Below are 20,969 nucleotides of genomic sequence, written 5' to 3'. Positions count from 1 at the left end.
TAATTAAATAAGAAGCTTTGGGAGGGAAAAGAACCTGGTAAACCTAGTTACTATGGAAACATTTTATGAATGTTAGAACTACAAGTAAAGTACTTCACAGTTTATTTCAATTAGATTCTGCTCTGTTGTCTTTCCCTGTTAATGCCAAATTGCTTGTTTTCACTCTACAGTGTTTAAGAGCGGTACTGAAGTTAATGTCAGAATGTTGGGCTCATAACCCTGCCTCCAGGTTGACAGCACTAAGAGTGAAGAAAACACTTGCCAAAATGGTGGAATCTCAAGACATCAAGATCTGAACGAGCCATTAAACGCCAGACATTATTGCCTCTGAAGAGGAGCAGGAACTTCTGGTGTGCAGATAGAGGACTGGACATTCACTCGTCCTCATCTCTTGTACACACCACACTAGATAGGCTGCTAATAATGACCTTTAGAATTCAGGACTATGGCATAGTGTGGTAAGAAAGGACTTTTGATAATGAACCTATATGCCATACTTCATAATGATAATGCCATCTTTAACAAAAAAGGACGTGTAAATTAATCTTGTTAGAATGTCTCAAACGTCCTTGGATTTCCTATGTGTCACTGTCTTTTTCATTCTCTGAATGCGGCCCATAGTGAATGATGGTAGCTGGCACCGTGGAAGCTCTCAATGGTGTATCACAACCAGGACATGGTGCTTTCTGTGAAAGCCTCAATTCTGATTGATTGAATTGGAAAAAACTATAACTAGGAAGTTAATAGTTGCTTTTCACCTACAATCTGTAAATAAGGTCAGATGAAAACATTTGCCTTTGCTTGTCTTGATAAGCTATGTGGGCACCAGTTATTTCCTTTTCTCTCCCTCAAACATTTTTGTTAAATTAGCTAGATTTTTAGGCATCGACAGGAACTTTGTGAACCCTAGCTGTGCAGAGTGAACTTCTGCTGATGCCAGGTATGATATACAATGATGTAATTTTGTCTTTTCAACCCCAAGCACTTTGTATTCACAGCCAGCTCCACTACTCTGATTGTACATTAGCAGTCAAGAGATACATCTTCTCTTGAAATGCAATGCTGTTGCCAATGTTTATAAAACAATCTGTTTTCCAGCAATGAGACTGACATTCTCTAACTCGTATGTTCTCCAGGTTGTCCTCAGCAGTAGTCAAGTCCCACTGATTATAGTACTATTATTTTAAAGATTTTTTTAACATGCTATCTGAAGCCCTAGTGTATTCATGGAGTTCCATGTGAAGTCACAGGCAGATAGAATATTTCCTGGTCTGTGTGGCTAAGCTGTCCATTGAAGGTCAGTTATTGATGAGACTTCACTCTGGTATCAGTGTGCTGAGTGTCTGAAATGCAGCTTTGTTAACTTCTCCAGAAAGTTGGTTGTAAAAGTGATTACTGACTTCGCATTGTGTGAATTCCTCCTACACAAATACAAGATGCTATTAATTTTGAATCCTGCAAGTACACCTGAATTACTTAAATAACTGAATTACTTACTTTTAGGCAAGGTAATATGTGTTCTGCAACAATTCTTTTTTAGATTTGAGTGCCGGTATTGAATTACTTTAAATTCTGCTCAATCAAGTTGTTACTAACTGCAATAAAGTGGGATTGGACATAATTGTTCTCATGGGAATGGAATGTCACTACCAAGGATTCCAAGTGATCTCCTCAATCCCCATAATCCACAAAGCTGTTCTGCTGGTTTTTAACTCTGCTGACGTGTGACTGTCAACTTCATGCTAAGTATCAACCTCACTGTGTCCCAAGAAAGAACAAGAAGCTGTGATGGTCATGCAAAATGCTGGTTTATTTTAAAAATGTAATGCCACCTCTTGTTTATTTTACTCTATTTGAGAAGTTCCAACCATTGTCATGAATTGATTGATTAATAACCTTATTAATCGTGGCTGAAAACTTGTGCCAGGGTCCCAGTTGCCACAGTATTGTAAGATGTTATGTAACATAATGTTTATATCTTGTGTAGTACAGTTTAAATCTTGCAAACTTTTCTTGTAAATATGATAGCCAAAGTAGGTCTTGACAAAGATAGTGTTGGTCCATTTATATAAACAGGATTGTCTTTGTTGCATACCATATACAGTTGTATATAGTGACGGGCATCTGCACGCCTTGGTTGTCCTGTTTGGTTTGAACATGAAAGATGCAGTCCCTGTAAACAAACTTGAACGTTTATCAAGTGAGATGTGAGTTTGTAACTCCTGTTTAATCAATGTTTGCATTATGTTAGCATGTGTAGGCTGTGAATTCCAACTTACTGGATTTTGGTCACAAATATCAAAGCCCCATATAAAAGAAAATATGAACCACACAAGCCTTCAAAGCATTGTACCTGAATGGCTTGAAATCTGTAGCCTTATCGTTTATGTTCCTTTTCAAGAATGTTCTTGTTGGAATGGAACAGCTTTTATAATTTTGAACTTACTGCAGGGAATTCTTACCAAGAGTGCTAAATCTTCTTTTTAATCACCACAGAATAATGAATGACTAGCATAAAAAAGCCAATAATGCTGCCAATCTCTGCATTCATCTATCACCCTCTGGTCATTCATTATTTTAGTATAATTGACACAAGCAACTTTTTAAACTCATCCCCTTTTTTAAAACATTGCATCCCCCATATATGGTGTATTCAACATATGGAGGAGCAGGAGTCCATACAGATAACAATATTACTGTGATAAAGGTGCAAGGGACTCTGCAAATCTGGAGAGGAGAAGAAATTAAGTGGCCTGTTCACATTTATTATGGATGCTCTGATCTATTTTTTAAAAAAAAAGTCAGGGAGTTTATTTGAAAGCAGTTTTTTTAAATGATCATGCCTATATTTTCTCTCATCAGCCTTTTTTTAAAAAAGGAAAGGAGGGAGAATTCCATCTGCCGCTTGCCAAACCAGTTTCTCCCTATTGATGTGTCACTGTAGCATAGACAAAAAAGTATGAATCAAAGTATTATAGTTTAGTTAGCCTATTTGTACATAGTCAATGGACAGACAACAGAGGGTTAAAGCAGTAATGTTACTCTAAAGCTTATGTCATCGCAAGTAAAACAAAATGATTGCCATTAAACCAAGTGTAATGATTTATAAACCTATTTTGTACAGCATCTGGTAAAAGATGCCTTATTAAGTTTACCACAAATTACTTTGCAAGAGGTACATCATGTACACAGATTATGTCCTGTATTACATTTAAGTAAATAACATTATTTTAGTACACAATTGACCTGTTGGCTATGTTTGTTTTTGTTCTTTTGCTTGGTCTTTAGATTAGCCATATACACAGTAAAATGTGACTGCTCGAATGGAGACCAAAAGGATTTCCTGCAGTGCCAAGAACATGGCAAATAATTTGCTGAATTCAATAACCATATCAAAATATGCAGATATAAAAATCTGAGCAACATTCAAAATAAGGACAATTTTGTCTTAACATGGACTTATTTGCCACCTCTCATTTTTCAGGCTACTCAGTGCCCATGAGTGGTCTGTTTTTGGAATTCTTACCTTGAGAAACAGGTTGATGTATCATTGAATATTTGCAGGAAATCCTTCCCCACTCACCACTACCTTCTCCAAAGTAATTAGGGATAAGCAATAAATGCTGGTCTAGCCACCAACTCCAAATCTTATGAACGATGAAAATTATTCATCTCACTGAGCCAGTTATACTTTCTTCAGAATCAAGAGGGATGCCTGTTCATATGATGAAGACATTGAGTCAATTGAACCTGCTTTCATAAACCATATACAGATTATTCATATATATTGTTTTCTCATGATGAAATATCCAGAAAATTTACTTTCTCACCTTCCAAGGTCTATCAAGTAAATCTTACAAAATCAGGCAAAGAGTAGGCTGATTCTAGAAAAATAACATGCTGAAATCAAAAAGAACCTATCCTTTCCCTTTGACAGTCAATGGCATTACTGTCACTGAATGGCCACTATCAACATCCTGAGGAATCCATTGACCAGAAACTGAACTTAATCAGCCATCTATATCGATACGGCGATTACAAGAGCAGGTCAGGAGCTAGGAATTTTGCAAAAACTAGCACACTTCCCAACTCTCCAAAACGGATAAAAAGTACAAGTCAGCCGTGTAATGAATACTCTCCACTTACCTGTATGAATTACAGGTTCAACAACTCTCAAGAAAATCAATATCACCAAGCAATGCAAAGCAACTGTCTTAATCGGAACCCATATACCAACTTAAGTATTCCGTTCTTTCACCTCCAACACACAGTGGTAGCAGTGCATACCATGTACAAGATGTACTGCAACAAGTAACCAGGAAAGCTGCAACCTCTACCACCAAGGAGGACAAAGGCAGAAGGTGTAAGGGAGCACCACTGCCTGTAAGTTCCTTTCAAAGCCACCCACAATCATTTGGACTTTGAACTGTATTTTCTGTTTCTTCACTGTTACTAAGTTAAAATCTTGACGTTCCCTCCCAACAATACTGTACGTGCCCCTACTCCATCATGTATTGCAACAGTTCAAGAAAACAGCTCACTATCACCTTAAAGGCCACTTGGCAATTGCAATACATGCATCTCTTATTCTTTGCTCTTCTACTTGGCTCTGAACCCAACCATTTCTGCATTCTCCATTCTTTTTTGTTTCTCTCCCTTTGACCTAATTACTTCCTCATCAAGGAAGTTTTTAATATATTTTAATATTGGTCCCGTCTTCCAGTCATGGTGTGAAGATCTGCAACACAGGACAAGACCCTTCACCACAATAGCTACCTGAACTGCAGCTTAAATCCAAGGAAAGCTGATGAGTTAAACTTGGCTTGCTATGTTACATTTAATGCCTTTTGAATGTCTTCAACCTTGGAGGAAACTGTCAAAACATTGGTCATCTGATTGATCTGAAATGCAAAGACAGCAACCTTTATGGACTGAAGCTCTATATGCGAGCAACTGCTTTTCTCCCCAGACTATCAATTAGAATCATTATTTTGTCTTGGAATCAGAGAATGTAATAGCACTGGATGAGGCCATTTGGCCTGTTATTTCTGTGGCAGCTGACTACAACCGCAGTTTGACATTCCTACCTTTTCCCTACTGCTTTGCAATTTTTTTTATCTTTCAGTAATGATCCAATTGTTATAGGATCAGAGATTTGCAGCATGGAAACAGACTCTTCGGTCCAACTCATCCATGCTGACCAGATATCCTAAATAAATGTAATGCCATTTGCCAGTATTTGACCCATTCCCTCTAAACTCTTCATATACCCATCCAGATGCCTTTTAAATGTTGTAATTGTACCAACCTCTACCTATCTTTTGAAAGTCACAATTGAATCTGTCTCCTCCACACTAGAGGCAATAGATTCAAGGTCCTAACCACTTGCTGTACAAACACACTTTTCTCATGTTGTCATCACGCTTTTTGCCAATTTCCCTGAATTGGAGTCTTCTGGTTCTAAATTCCTCCACCACTGGTGACAGTTTCTCCTTACCTACTATGCCCAGATTCCCTCTGCCTGCCCACAATCATTTTGAACACTTATCAAATTTATTTTCAATCTTTATCTCCCAGGAGAATAGTCCCAGATTCTCCGATTTTGTCTTCGTTACTGAAGGTCATTATCCCTGGAAACATTTCATTGGTCTCTTCTGCACTGTCTCTTATACCCTTGCATCCTTCCTAATGTGTGATGCCCAGAATTGGATGTAATACTCCAATTGAGATTGAACTAATGTTTAGAGAGATTTGTCAGAACTTACTTTCTTCTGTACTCACTGTTCTTCTTTGTAATGCTCAGGATTCCATATGCTTTTAAAACCATGCTCTCAATCTGATCTGTCACCTTTAATGATTTGTATACATATACCCCAGGCACCCCTTCTCTTGTGCGTCCTTTTGAATTGTATTCTTTATCTTGCATTGTTTGTGTATTATTTGAACAAAAATGTATCTCTCCTCTGCATTCAATTTCACCAACTTATATCTTTTTAAAATTCTGCACTATCCTCAATACATAATACTTGCGAGTTTTGTGGCTGCAGATTTTGAACTTGTGCCCTGTATTCCAAAGCCTTGGCCATTAATCTATATCAAGAAGAGCAAGGGATCCCAACAGCAATTCATTTGGAACCTCACTCCAGCCTCTTATTCAGCCAATTTTGTATCAGTATTGCTACCGTTCCTTTTAATCCATAAGCTCTAACTTTGTACCCAAATCAATTGTGCTGCACACTTTCAAATGTCTTTCAGAAGTCTATGCCCAACACATCAACCACATTTTCCACCCTTAACCTCTGTAACCTCATCACAGAATTAGTTAATTTGTTAGTTGGACATAATCTTCCCTTAACAAATTGAATGGCATAAGTGATTATTAATTTTATTCTGAAATATCATTTCTAAAAGTTACCCGCCACCAAGGTTAAAATGCAAAAAAGCCTTCTACTTTTCTGGGCTTATCTTTACATCTTTTTTTGAACAAAGGTGTAAGGTTTATCATTACATAATATTCTGGCACCATCCTTATACCTAATGAAGATTGGAAATTATGGTCAGTGCATCTGCAATATGCACCTCTTCTGGTCCAGGTGATATATCAATTTTAAGTACAGCTAGCCTATCAAAATCCACTTCTTTATCAATATTGAAACCAGTAAACATCTTGACTACCTCCTCTATCGTCATGACTTGTGCATATTCTTGGTAAAAACTGGTGTGAAATACTGAATTATTATTTCAACCATGCCCTCTGCCTCCGTATGAAATCCCTATTCAAATCCATAATCCTTTTATCAACTTTTTATTTGCCAGTAGAAGATTTGTGGATTCTCTTTTATGTTGATGCATATTCTCCTGCCTTCTGTTTAGATATTTTAAAGTTATATGATCGGTGTGGAAGCTGCTGCTCTCTACACGTAACATATTTCCTACTTGTCGCCATCCTTTCTCATGCAATTAAGGACCGCTGTACCTGAGATTGGTACAGTTTGCCAATTCTGATTGAAGTAACATTCCAATTTTGTCATCAAAAAGATATCGAGGAACTGTAATAATCTAGCAATAAATATACTAAATGACAGCAAAAGACCATCCAATGTATCTGCTGATTTGGCCACTTCCACTCACATAATTTCTTGGAATAGGAAGGAAAAAATCCTGAGATGAGTTTACATAAAATTCTACCTGCTGAAATAGGGAGCTGAGAAAAGGTCAGCACGTGGATTGACCGTTCTTACTGGAGAAAATATTAAAATTTTTCACTTCAATTTTTTTTAAAAAATAGAGCTAGGCTTCTGTTAGTAATAGTATCTTGCAAAACAAGAATGAAAAATCAGATGTGTTCCTTCAATATATCTGGAACTGGATTGCAATTGACAGTGTGCACAAGTATAAAACAATGGTTTGTGATGATCTGTAGTTTGTTTCTGGCTTCACAGATGCTGCCAGATATGAATCTTTCTGGCCTTTGACTAATAAGAGGTCTCATTGAGGTGTCTCCACTGTTAGACCAAGGATTCTGGAAATTGATGTTTAGGTTGGTCCTTATATATCCCCTTTATACAATGAGGAATTAAGACAAAAAGAGTGTTTTAGTGCAGTTATGGGCTTTGTGATAATATTATGCTTAATATAAATATTAAGACCCAGACCAACCACATGGATACCCACAGTTTGTGGCAAGGCTTACATGACAGAATGAACGACAAAGCAGTTTCGAACAGAATCATGGGCAATAGCACATCCCTACCTGACTAGCTCAATGCATTCTATGCTTGCTTTGAACAGGAGGTCAGTAAAACTATGTCACTTATCCCAGTAGTCCCAGATGCACCTCTACTCATGGTCACCACTGCAGACGTTAGATTGGCCTCCTTGAGAGTGAATCCATGGAAAGCGACTGGCCCAGATGGAGTCCCTGGCTGTGTACTCAGACCCTGTGCAGACCAGCCTGTGGGTGTATTCACAAACATCTTTAACCTCTCCTTACTATGATCTGAAGTCCCCCACCTGCTTCAAGATGCCTACAATCATCCTGGTACCAAAGAAAATTCTTATGGCGTGCCTTAGTGAATTTCGCCCAGTGGTCCTGACCTCTATAATTATGAAGTGTTTCAAGAGGTTAGTCATGGCTCACATCAACTCCAACCTACCAAATTGCCTTGATCTTTGCCAGTTCACCTACCAGTGCAACAGGTCCATAGCAGATGCCATCTCCCGGCCCCTATGTCCATCCCTGATACATCTGGATAACAAGGGTACCTACGTCAGGTTCCTATATATTGACTACAGCACCACCTTCAACACCATAATTCCAAACAAACTCATCTCTAAACTCTGAGACCTAGGTCTCAGGTTCCCCCCTCTGTAACTAGATCCTCAACTTTCTGACCCAAAGACCTCAATCAGTAAGAATAGATGACAATACCTCTTTCATAATCCTCAACACTGGTGCCCCGCAAGGCTGCATACTCAGCCCCCTACTAAACTCCTTATACAGTCATGACTGTGTGGCCAAATTCCGCCCCAACTCCATTTACAAGTTTGCTGAAGACACCACCATTATAGGTCAAATCTCAATCAATAGTGAAACAGAATATAGAAAAGATATTGAGTGCTTTACAGCATCACATAAAGACAACAATCTCTCTGTCAACATCAGCAAAACTAAGAAGATGATTATTGACTTCAGGAAGTGGAGTAGAGGGCACACCCCTATCTGCATCAATGGTGCTGAGGTGGAGATTGTTCAAGTGCATCAAGTTCTGAAAATGATGACCACCAACAATCTGTCCTGGTCCACATGCTTTGATGTGACAGTCATGAAAGTACAACAACGTCTCTACTTCCTCAGGAGGCCAAGGAAATTTGGTATGTCCAAGGACTGTTACCAATTTTCATGGATGCACAATAGAAAGCATCCAATCTAGATGTATCACAGCATGATATAGCAACTGCTGTTCCAAGACCACAAGAAACTACAGGAAGTCATGAACACAGCCAGTCCATTATGCAAACCAGCCATTGACTTCATCTACACTTCCCACTGTCTCAGGAAAGCAACCAACATAATCAAAGAACCCCCACACCAGTTATACTCTCTTCCCCTCTTTTCTGTCAGTCAGAATATATAAAGGTTTGAGTACATGTACGCATAGATCCAAGAACAGCTTCTTCCTCCCATATTATCAGACTTTTGAACAGACCTCTCAAATGTTAATTCTGAGCTCTCTCTCTGCATCTTCTCTGTGGTTGTAACACTGTATTCTGCACTCTGTTCAGCTATCCCCTGTATGGAAAGCAAAACAACACTTTTTCACTGTATCATGGTACATGTGACAACAATAGATCAATCTATCTGTTACATAATATGGATTTCAACATTTCTTGTAATTGTCCTAATTGGACATATCTGTTTGTAATTTTGGAATCATATGTAATTGCATCTACAGGAACACAACCTTGAGCTATTCACATAATAGTAAGAAGGAGTTGGCCATTCAGCCCTTTGAACCTTGAGTGAGCATGGTATAGCAATGTAAAGAATGCTGGTCAGCGAGAATCTAATTCCAGAATGAAACCTCCAGATATGAATTTGACAGAAGAGTCTGTTCATAGTCTGTCTATTTTTGAGATGGGTAATTAAACTTTAAAATGTCTTAAATAACAGAAATCCACCAAATGTTGTCTCTGGTGGAGTCTGTTGACTTGCAATCCCTTGTGTCACCTCAATCCACACCAGCTGTCCTTTGTTGAGCTGGAGAATAGAGTAGCCCCAAGCCAAGTTGTTGTGCTGATGTTTTTCTCTGCTACTATGAAGTGTTATTGTGTGGATACCATCAACAGAAAGATAACCAAGACCATGCCCATGACTGAATTCCACAGTTGCCACAAACACATAAACACCTTTGAGTGGAGCTCTGAAGTAACCCTTTTCCATTGAATAACCATCTCCATAGTTCAGGAATATCTGGTCAAACTTTAAAGGCAGGTCAGTTCCTGAATTGTTGGTAAGTCCCACGTAAAATGCAACATCAGATTCTGTTTAAAAAAAAAGCAAAAGGTAGATCAAAATTAAGCCACTTGATGACCTTTTCTGTTATTGGTTGAAGATAGAACATTGGTGAGGATTACAGGAGCACACTCGGTTCTTTTAAATAGTGCAGTCCAGTAGCGCACACTGCAAAAGTCATGAGCACCTTTACAAGGAAAAGTAGGAATGAGTAATTAACACTTAGAATGCGGTTATTGCTAGCAAACCTTTTTTTAAAGGTGGGTGGCACGGTGGCTTAATGGTTAGCACTGCTGCCTCGCAGCACCAAGGACCTGGGTTCAATTCCAGCCTCGGCTGACTGTCTGTGTAGAGTTTGCATATTCTCTCCATGTCTGCGTGGGTTTCCTCCGGGTACTCCGGTTTCCTTCCACAATCCAATGATGTGCAGGTCAGGTGAATTGGCTATGCTAAATTGCCCATAGTGTTAGGTAAACATGGGGAATGGGTCTGGGTGGATTTGTTGGGCCGAAGGGCCTGTTTCCATTCTGTAGGGAATCTAATCTAAAAAAAATCTCTCAAGCCTCTGGAAGATTTACAAAACTGGATTAGGATATGACTAAGGCAAACACATCCCAGTCAACATCTCTGTCTTTGAAGACAGGTACTCAAGGTAGAACAGCTGTTTTCTGGACAAGTTGACTGACTTGGTCATACCTACTCAATCACATCTATGAGCTGCAATCCTGTGCGCCTCCCTCAACAGCTGGCTAGTCCCACAAGAGGAAGGAAAATGAGCAAGTTGAATATTCTTATTAGGTTAGTATTGTCTGCAAATGATAAATCTTGTAGCGTCAGGACAAAGCCAAAAGCAACTATACAGTTCAACAAGTAATAGGAAAGGCAAATAGAATGTTGGTCTCTACTTCACAGAGAATGGAGTTTAAAAATAGGGAAGTCTTGCTAAAACAATACAATGCACTGATGCGACCACAGAAGATTGAACAGTTTTAGATTTAGATTAATTACAGTGTGAAATCAGGCCTTTCGGCTCAACAAGTCCACACCGACCCTCCGAAGCGCAACCCACCCTGACCCATTCCCCTACATTTACCCCTTCACCTAACACTACGGGCAATTTAGCATGGCCAATTCACCTAATCTGCACATTTTTTGGACTGTGGGAGGAAACCGAAGCACCCAGAGGAAACCCATGCAGATACGGGGAGAACGTGCAAACTCCACACAGTCAGTTGCTTGAGGCGGGAATTGAACCCAGGTCTCTGGTGCTGTGAGGCAGCAGTGCTAACCACTGTGCCACCATGCTGCCCCTTTGTTTCCCTTATCTAAGGAAAGATAAACTAGCATCGGAGGTAGTCCAGAGAAAGTTACCAAGTTGAACCCAGGCATGAAGAGATTTTCTTATGAGGAGAGGGTGAGTAGTTGGATCGTGAGATGACCTTATTGAAATGTAGAAGATTCTTAAGTAGGCTTGACAGGTTGTTTCTCCCTGTGTGAGAGACTAAAACTAGACAGGCTAATATGAGAGTAAGGGCATAACATCAGAGTAAGCGATTGCCCATTTAAGACTGTAATAAGGTGAAATCTCTTCACACACAAGTGGTGAATCTGTGGACTTTTTTTAACCATAAAGGAATCTAATGGGTGGGTCATTAAGCATATTTAAGACTGAGATTAGACAGTTTTGATCAGTAAAGGAATTGAGGGTTATGGGGGAAGAGGATATGAAGATTATCAGATCAGACATGATCTTATTAAATAGCAAAGCAGATTCAATGGGCTGAATGGCCTACTTCTCCTATATTTGATAGTCAAAGGAACCATGTACTGATCAAACAACCTGTTCCTTCCAGGATCCCACAACTGATTAATTGGAATTGGTCCCAGTTGAATATCATTTAGCAGAAGCGTTAAGGAAAGACAGAATTCACTTTGGATGGAGAGATTTCATAGAATCCCTACAGTGTGGAAACAGGCTATTTGGCCCAACAAGGCCCTCCAAAGTGTAACCCACTTAGACCCATTCTCCCACCTTATATTACTCCACATTTCCCCAACTAATTTACCTAACCTACACATCCCTGTGCGCTATGGGCAATTTAGCATAGACAATTCACCTACCTGCACATCTTTGGACTGTGGGAGGAAACCCACATAGACATGGGGAGAATGTGCAAACTCCACGTAGACAGTTGCCTGAGACTGGAATCAAACCCGGGTCCCTGATGCTGTGAAACAGCATTGCTCAAAAAGTATCATGCCTATGTTTTTCACACTTATGAATCAGGCATGGGACTCAAACCCAGCACCTTTTGTGATAGAGGCCAAAGCGCTACATCCTGAGCTACAGACAGGAGCTCATCTACCACTGTTTGGCTTTGTGGTACCATCATTGACCAAGTTCTGAAGACATTGCTGTGTAGTAAAATGTCTCAAGCACTTCAGAAACATGCCTTGATATAAACACATACCAAAATTAAAAGAAAAACGTAGGAGTAGGACCAAATACTTGTTTAAAGCAATAGGTTTTAAGTTGCATGTAAAGAGGACTTGGTGGCAGAGGGAGTTCTCCAGCATTCATCTAAGATGGCAGACACTACACCAGACGTGAGCCATGGGAGGAGAATGCACAAAAGGTCAGAAAGAAAGAGCAGAGAATTTCGATGAGAGCCAATTGTAGTATCAGAAGAAATTAACCCATTGAGGAAGGCCAAGAAAATAGGAGGGGAGAAGGCCATTCAGCCTTCCAGCTTGCTCCATCATAGCTAAAAGTCCAACTCAGTACCCTGATCCCACTTTCACCCTATTCCCTTTGATCCTTCTAGCCCTAAGTAGTTTTTCTAACTCCTTCACAAAAGTATTCAGTCTTTGGCCTTAACTGCGTTTTGTGGCAGAGAATTCCAGGCTCCCCACCCTCTGGGTGAAGACATTTCTCTTCATCTAGACTATAATCCCTGGTTCTGGACTCCCTGACCATTAGGAACATTCTTGTTTCATCCTGTTAGAATTTTATAGGTTTCCATGAGATTCCTGTCATTCTTCTCAAATACAATAAATTTAGTGCCAAATGAACCAATCTCTCTTCATACATCAGTCCTGCCATCCCAGGAATCAGGCTGATAAACCTTTGTAGCATTACCTCCACACCCAGAACATCCATCCTCAGACAAGCAGACCAAAACTGCATACAATATTCCAGATGTGGTCTTGCCAAGGCTTTGCACAATTGTAGAAAAACATCCCTACTCCTTTATTCAAATCTTCTAGCTATGAAGGCCAACATACCATTTGCCTTTCTCACTGTCTTACTTAATTTGACTGACTGGTGTACAAAAACACCAGGTCTCGTTACATTTCCCTTTTTCCCAATCTATCACCCATTGCAATTATAACCTGCTTATCTGTTTTTACTAGCAAAATCCATATTTTACTTCATCTGCCATGCATTTGACCACTCACTCAATTTGTCTAAATCACACTAAAGCATCTCTGCATTCTACTCGCAGCTCATCCACCCACCTACCTTTGTGGATGAATTACATTTAAATGCCTCATTTATCCCAGCGTCACTCCCCCAAGCCCTGTCCAATTCCCATGCATGTGCACAGTACAGACTTTGCAAGGCACTCAATGATTTAGAGAGTCTGACTATGTGCATTTCCAAGTGAGCACACATGTGCGGTCACCTCGTAGTTCCAGTCTTAGCAGATACTGCTTTAATTTAAATGCTAATCTCTGATGTAGGACCTTTCTCAAAAGCTTTCTGAAAGTCCAAGTAAATGCCATCCACTGGCATCCATCATCAACTCTACTGGATACATCCCTGAAAATTTCTAGTCGATTTGTCAAACATGATTTCTTTTTCAAAAGTTCATGCTGACTCTATGATCCGTCTATATTTTCCAAATGCTTTGCCATTAAATCACTTACAACGGACTCTAGCATTTTCTCTTTTACTGATGTCAAGCTAACAGTCCATAATTCCCTGTTTTCTCTCTACCTTTCTTTTAAATAGTGAGGTTACATTGCCACACTCCAATCCATATAAACTGTTCAGAGTCTGTAGAATCGTGGACAGTGAGCACCAACACATCCATCATTTCTCGCACCACTTTCTTGAGTATTTTGGGATGTAGATTATCAAGCAAGGGGGATCTATTGGTCTATAATCCCAACAACTTCCCCAACACCATTTTTCTACTATACTGACTTCCTTCAGTTTTTCCTCCCACTGAATCCTGTGTTCCCTGACCTCTTTGCGTCCTCCTTTGTGAACACAGATATTCACTTATTTGGTCTGCCATCTCTCGTTTTATCTCCCATTATAGCTTGCTCTGTCTCTGCTTGTAAGGAGCCTACATTCGTCTTCACTAAGCTTTTCTTGTACCTATAGAAACTTGTACAATCAGCTTGTATGTTTCCTTTATTTCCTATCTTCATCAATCCCTTTGTCCTCCTTTGCTAAAATCTAAACTGCTCCCAGTCCTGAGGTCTGATGTTATTTTAGCCAATCATTATACGTCCAGGTAGTGAAGGAGTCCAAAAAGAAGGGTGAGATGATGGGCAGCAGAGGCTGGTTTAAGCTGAAGGTTATGGAGGATTTAAAATGAGTGAAGAGGTATAATGTTCAAAAGTCACATTCCCGTGCAATTGATAAACAATGCAGTCACCTTGCATATCGGGGATGTTAATTTGATTCACTACAGTTGAGGAATTTCCATAAAACCCCAGCGGTTTGTTGCCCTCGTGGCTTTGTCTGTGCTGTTTCCTCATTCGTTTGGAGCCGAAGCCACCTCGTCCAATACGAAATGTCCCATTCGTAAAAAGATTACTCCTGTTCCCAATGAGCTTCTGAAACATAGAGATGTGACCATCAAGATGCTGTTTCAGAGACGACACGTCTGACTGCACAGTGTTCACGGACTCAACGATCAATTGCTTTATCTGTTCGAAGCTCCGATTGTAATAAAGGGCCTCACTATTACAATGGGCTTCCAGTTTAGTTACTCTCAAATTCAATATCTCAAAGTCTTTTTTAATTCTTGATATTTCATTGGAATCGTATTTTGAATCATCCATCTGTTCCTTTTCCACTGCCTTGTACTTTGGTTCCATGTATTCAAGGGAACGGTGGTCTCTATCAGCTATTTCTGAAAAGTTTTTCCTCGAAACATTTTTGCTATGATCAGACCTAATTAATTCCTTAACTTTATCATTTGACTGTTCAAGTACATGCAACCTGTTGTTGATACTTTCCAAAATCATTTTATGGATAACAAGGTCTTCCTGTGTCAGATTAAGGTTTTGATTTAAATTGCTAATAGAGAGCTTTTGGAGCCCTGGTGCATCTTCAGATGTGATCTCCAGTATGTCCTGCCCCGTTACACTCTGCAGAATGACTGTGTGCCTCAAAGTATCTTCCAAAAGGGAATTGAAGGAACTATTGAGGTACTTAATCCAAGAATCCAAGGTAGCATCATTTTTTTTTAAATGGCTAATTTCTCCCATAATCATTGTGAAGTTTTTCTTGAGTGTTGCAATGTTTTCAGTCAAAGTTCCAACTTCTTTTTGGTGCAAGTACAAGACGTTCTGTACATCCTGATGTTTTTGTTGCAAAGACCTGAACAGATCTTGAACAGAATAATTTAAATTAATTCTTAGGTCAAGCTCCTGCTGTTTAAGATCACTCAGGTCGAAAAATATTTTGTCCATGAAGTTACTGGCATTCCTTAAGCTATTAACAACTACAACATAATCCTGAATTAAATTTTGACAGTCACAAATCTGGTCACCTTCTAGCATGCTGTATAACTTTCGTTTCAGTTCTTTCACATCATTGTCAAGGTTGTAAAGATGTTCCTCCTGATTTGAACTTTGATTATTAAAGGAAACATTCAGTCTCAAAATGTTCTCTCTCAAAACAATATTTGTGTCATTCAATTTTTGATTAACTTCTCTTTTCAGACCAGCTACCAGTAGTGCACAACTTGATTGATTCTTCTCCACCTGTTGCTCAATATCAGTAGGCACTTTTGACATAGGATGATATAATCCAAAGATTCTGCTTAAGTGTGTAAGATTCCTTGAATGTATCTCAATGGTTTCCCTAAGGTGATCAAAATCCTGTTTTGACAATCCTCGGACTTGGTGGATATGTTTTGAGTTGCATGATGGACATGATTTTGAGTCTTTGAGCTCAGTGATCTTTGAAAGCCGATGATTTAATGTGTGAATTTGTTGCCATAGTCTGCCTTGTTCTTCCTTCAGCTCAGCTGTTGCATTATCCAGAAGGTGTGATTTCATCTGAATGATCTTCTGACTGCGCTTGACTTTTAGATCTGTCTCGGTTTTAATCATGGTTAGGTTGTGATCAAGATTAACCTTCTGGGTATGCAATTCATAATCAAATTTCTGTTGTTGATCACTTAACATGTTTTTAATCTTCTGTACTTGATCAGTGTTCTCATCAAGTTTTGACTGTAACTTAGTGCTGATTTCCTCCAGTTCCCTTTGAGGAGTTCGCTGTGACAAAAGCCCATTAATATTCTTTGTGTTGACTTCTATATCTTTTGATAAGTTGAGAACTATATCAGAGAGGTCCTGAAAGCTTTTGTTAAAGGTTGTCCACAAGGAATGAAGATGTTGTCTCAAGTAACTTTCAACATGAGTCTTTAATACATCCTGAAGCGCAAGAAATTCTGTAAAACCAAAATATGTTTAATGTAAGGTGAGTGTAAGCTATTTTAGCTGACTATCCACATCACAATTCTACGTGACCTTCAAAACAGCCTCATTCTGTATCTATCTGTAAGAAGAAAAGTGTGGAAAGAAAGAACACAGAGTAGAAGGAGCAGTGATGAATAACTGAGAAAAACAAACTCATGAGCTAATGAATTTAGCTTCTAAAATTAAAAGCAGCTTTTACGATTGATAGCAAAGTGGTTTGGTCGAAGAAGAAGGTTCCAAGATGATAGAGCTAGACAGATCAGTAACAAATGGGACAGAATAGTATATACTGCCAAGGAACATCAGCTCAGTATAAGGGAGTTGGGGCTGGGTTTGAGTAACTTGAAGGCATTGTCTTGCCATCATTGATCTGCAGGACAGAAAGCGAGCAGAGTATAGCAAGGACAGTGATGACAAGGGCACGGAATTCATGACAGGCCAGAACTCCAGAAACAAGATTCTTAGAAATAGTGGAGTTTGGGGAAGAAAAGGATAGAGAGTTGCTGTCGCTAACATCTGAGGGGAAAGAAAACAAGAAATTTATGGATCCACTTTTGACTGTGTGAGCAAAGAGATTAAAATGATATGGACCGAGAAAAACTCAGTTTCTCTCTAGACTGTGAACCTGACATTCAATGAACACGCCCTAGGCAGCAATAATGTCATTTGCTATTTTAAACCTATTTCTATTTGCATTTCATCTCATGGCAAAGCATCAAAGTGCCCTTTGACCCCACTATGACAACATTGTTGGCGTGATTCACTTTGTTCAGATTTGAAGTTACAGGACTTACTGTCAGAAAAATCATTCTCAGCCTTTATCTAGTCCCTTTGGATGCTACAAGCCATCAGAACAGTTCCAGCATGAGAAGCAGTTGATTTAAGCAATGAGTGCTCGTTTTGGTGTTTAGAGAAACAGCCACCAGGAGGTGCAGGCGAGCAATCATGGGTGATGTCTGCTGTGTTGGTTTAAAATGTTTTTTAAAAACAGCATTATTCATGGGTTGTCTTTCAGTGACACTGTTCTGGAAGGTAAAATCTATTGGTGTCAGCTTACAGTCATATACTCTGGAGAACACAACCTGATCATCTTTGAATGCTTGCAGTGAACTTGCACTGAAAGAATGTGTCAGCTACTTGCTACTGAAAGAAACTACTTGGCCTGGTGCTTCTATCCCAGCTCCTTGAAAACTGCTCCATTTAATCCCAAATTCCAACTTTATCCCCATTACTCTGCAAATGAGTCCTTTAAATCTATTTAAATCTATTTGAAGTTCTTTATAGAATTTAATTCCAACATCCTCTCATGGTCCAAAATCTACCAATCCTTTGCAAATCGAGGTATCTACATAGCTGTTTGGAGATACCAACGTACCTGGGCCCTTGATAATCTACACAGTTGAAATAGACTCTAAGTGTGGTCTCATTTTGAAGACTTCAATCAAATTTATTCTATGTTTTGAAGCAAAGGTTTCAGCTCTTAAGTATTTCAGTTACCACAATAGGCATTCAGGTTTCAGAGACTAAGGCTGGGCTGTACCTGTTCTGTTTTCCTTGTTTTCAATCGAGGGATTAATTTGCGAAAGGTTGTTCAGGAGTTCCTGGAAGGGCTGAGTCGAGGCGGTGGTGGCAGAAACATCGTCCTGTGGAAGATGCAGCTTCAAGTCTGATCCCTGCAGACCATTATTTGATGTAATGTATTCTGCTACAGCAAAATGAAAAGAGCATAAGTCCAGGCAGCACAGACGCATCACACTAAAACTATTCACTGCTGAGCTCCACAAAGAGCTGCGCAGGTTCAACCCTGCAAATGTTGGAAATACTCAGCAAGTCAGGCAAGCACGGTGATTAGAGAAACAAATAATGTTTCTGACTGTGACGGTTCATCAGCTTTTTCATTATCTTTCTCCCCATTTTTCAACGCTGAGTATTTTCAGCATTTTCTGATGATTCTCTAGAAAGATTTGGGAAGTAATTAATACATAGGAATTCACTGGTGCAAGAAACTCTGTGACCTGTTACATTCATCCTCTGCTATCCTGGTGGTCTCAAATAGAATAAAACTGTAATTATTAACACATTGCAGGAATAATCTCCATCAATAAGTCTACAACAAAGTTATCAAGGCAGTGATAGTCTCTATCTCTGAGCCAGAAGGTATAGGTTCACATACTACCTGCTCCAGCAACTTTGAACTTTGATTAAAAATATCTACACCAGAGCTAGAGGAAACAATGCACCACCCCCACCCTCTGCTCGAGAACTTCAGGAACCATGAGTTGACAGTTACCTATTCTAAATGTGTAAGTTAGCTCGCTGAGCTGGAAGGTTTGTTTTCAGACGGTTCGTCATCATGACTAGGTAACATCGTCAGTGAAAGTCTCCAGTGAAGTGTTGGTGATATGTCCCACCTCTCTATTTATAGGTCTTGGTTTCTTAAGGTGGGTGATGTCATTTCTGGTTCTTTTTTTCAAGGGAAGGTAGATGGGATCTAAATCAATGTGTTTATTGATGGAGTTAAGCACACATAGATCATGCTGTGACTCAAATTACTCAATGACAAATCCTAAAAGGTTATTTTAATTGGTGCAATTTTCATTTTAATAGATCCCCTTTCAGGGGAGGCTGTTTGACAATTGACTCATTGAAATGCTGTTTCCACAGAATAGGTTACTAATGCACCCCGTCAATGGAATGGAACAAGGAGGCCCAGAGATTGATTCCGGCTTGGGCTCAGTTGATTGATCTTATCCCAAAGTCACTGATACAACATTATTTATGAGGGAATATCTTCTGGGCTCTATATCAGGTCTAGGAACGAGGACAAATTGTCCCTTTTCCCTTGTTGTAATGAGATGAGAATCACCACAGCAACTGTTCCTGTTCTAAGTGAAACTAGATTCTATGCTGAATTAGGTGCAGCTCTCAGGATCAATGAGAAACAAGGGTATAATAGCAATAGAAGGTAAAATCTCAATGATTGGATTTCCCAGCTGCCTGCATCATCATCCACCTGCCAAACTATTAAACAGTAAGCAAGACCACACGGGTGATTTCCTTAGCTGTTTAGATACCATCCCACTGCTCATTATCTGACTGAGTTCACCAACAGGTGTAACATTATCCTACCCACGTAATGTAGCATAAACCCTTACTTGAGAATGCAACGAGTTGTTCCAATAAATATTTAGAAATTGATGAAAGGACATTCAGGAACCAGAAGGAAAATTATACGGCAGAAGTCGCTGAAGTTTTTTTTTATAAGGAAAAGGACCATTATCAGAGATTGTTTAAGCGATAACCCAAGATAATGAATTAAAGTGATATAATGATCTGGAATTAAGAAAAAGGCCTATGATAAAGCACCATATGAGAGACTTCTGTCAGTAATGAATAAACAAAATAGTTACGTGGGGAGGTAGGTTATAATCACTTGAAGGTAATGATTCTAATTCAGGGTATTCCTGAGGCTTATATCCCCTAGCCCCTCAATCCATCCCTATTTATCACCAAATTTCCTGCACTAATTGGAACGTGTAAATACTTCATTATTTATGTAAATAATTCTTGACTACCCTGCAAACAGCCTGAATGATCACTGATAATTTTACAAGTAATTAACAAAATTGTCCAAAGAAAATTTAAAAGGTTTTTTTTGCAAGTCCCTTTGAATTTTCTCCCAGGTCACAGGCAGGAATGTTCTTAATCAATCTTTAATTTCTGAGGACACCAAGGCAATGGGAAAGGATTGACATTTCTCGAATGAATAAGGTGTTAACAATTTATATAAGTTGGATAGAGCTGATTTCAATCCTGTTGCTGGGAACAGAGTAATGGAGCACCGTTGTTGCTGTTGTTCAATGTACAGAAGGTGCTGCCCTGCCCAGGCCGGGCCCTAACACACAGTTCTGTATTTCATCAGTCTTAAGATTGAAAGGCTAATGGTAGCTGCTCAGCAGTGAGTTAAACCAAAAGTCGCCTGGGGCTGGGAGGGTGGAGCTGAACCATTTCAGCAGTCTCAAAATAACCAGCAAGTAGAAGCATTGAAAGCCACAAGATTTCCGGTCAATTGCAGAGAATTCCATGGGATCAATCTCGGGACTTCCTGATTGAGGAGAGAGCATGCTTCCTGCAAAGAGCTGATTTGTTGTTTTTATTCTGTGACTGACCAGACTGGATATGTAGCCACAGTCTCCAGGCGATACTGCCAACACAATAAAGGTTTCCC

The 20,969-nt window shown here is 39.4% G+C and overlaps 2 protein-coding genes across 4 annotated transcripts in view; one reads left to right on the top strand and one right to left on the bottom strand.

Moving 5' to 3' along the window:
- bmpr1aa (bone morphogenetic protein receptor type 1Aa) overlaps window positions 1-3,241 on the top strand; it is a 214,965-nt gene extending 211,724 nt beyond the window's left edge. The window contains exon 13 of the mRNA XM_043678714.2: window positions 171-3,241. Within this exon, the coding sequence (XP_043534649.2) occupies window positions 171-296 (126 nt within the window). The 3' untranslated portion in view covers window positions 297-3,241. The remainder of the gene's footprint in view (window positions 1-170) is intronic.
- LOC122541762 (multimerin-2) overlaps window positions 3,090-20,969 on the bottom strand; it is a 47,296-nt gene continuing 29,416 nt past the window's right edge. For 2 of the 3 annotated variants that reach the window (XM_043678711.2, XM_087982398.1), the window contains 3 exons: window positions 18,282-18,446; window positions 14,686-16,713; window positions 3,090-10,044 (listed from right to left, as the gene is read on the bottom strand). In XM_043678711.2, the coding sequence (XP_043534646.2) occupies window positions 9,653-10,044; window positions 14,686-16,713; window positions 18,282-18,446 (2,585 nt within the window). In that variant the 3' untranslated portion in view covers window positions 3,090-9,652. The remainder of the gene's footprint in view (window positions 10,045-14,685; window positions 16,714-18,281; window positions 18,447-20,969) is intronic. The other variant, XM_043678712.2, reaches the window with a different exon arrangement.

The sequence above is a fragment of the Chiloscyllium plagiosum genome, unplaced genomic scaffold (genome assembly GCF_037043375.1).
Source record: "Chiloscyllium plagiosum isolate Xiang-an unplaced genomic scaffold, Cpla_swu_hap1 HiC_scaffold_43, whole genome shotgun sequence".
Lineage (NCBI taxonomy): Eukaryota > Metazoa > Chordata > Chondrichthyes > Orectolobiformes > Hemiscylliidae > Chiloscyllium > Chiloscyllium plagiosum.
This window is presented reverse-complemented; position numbering and strand designations above follow the sequence as displayed.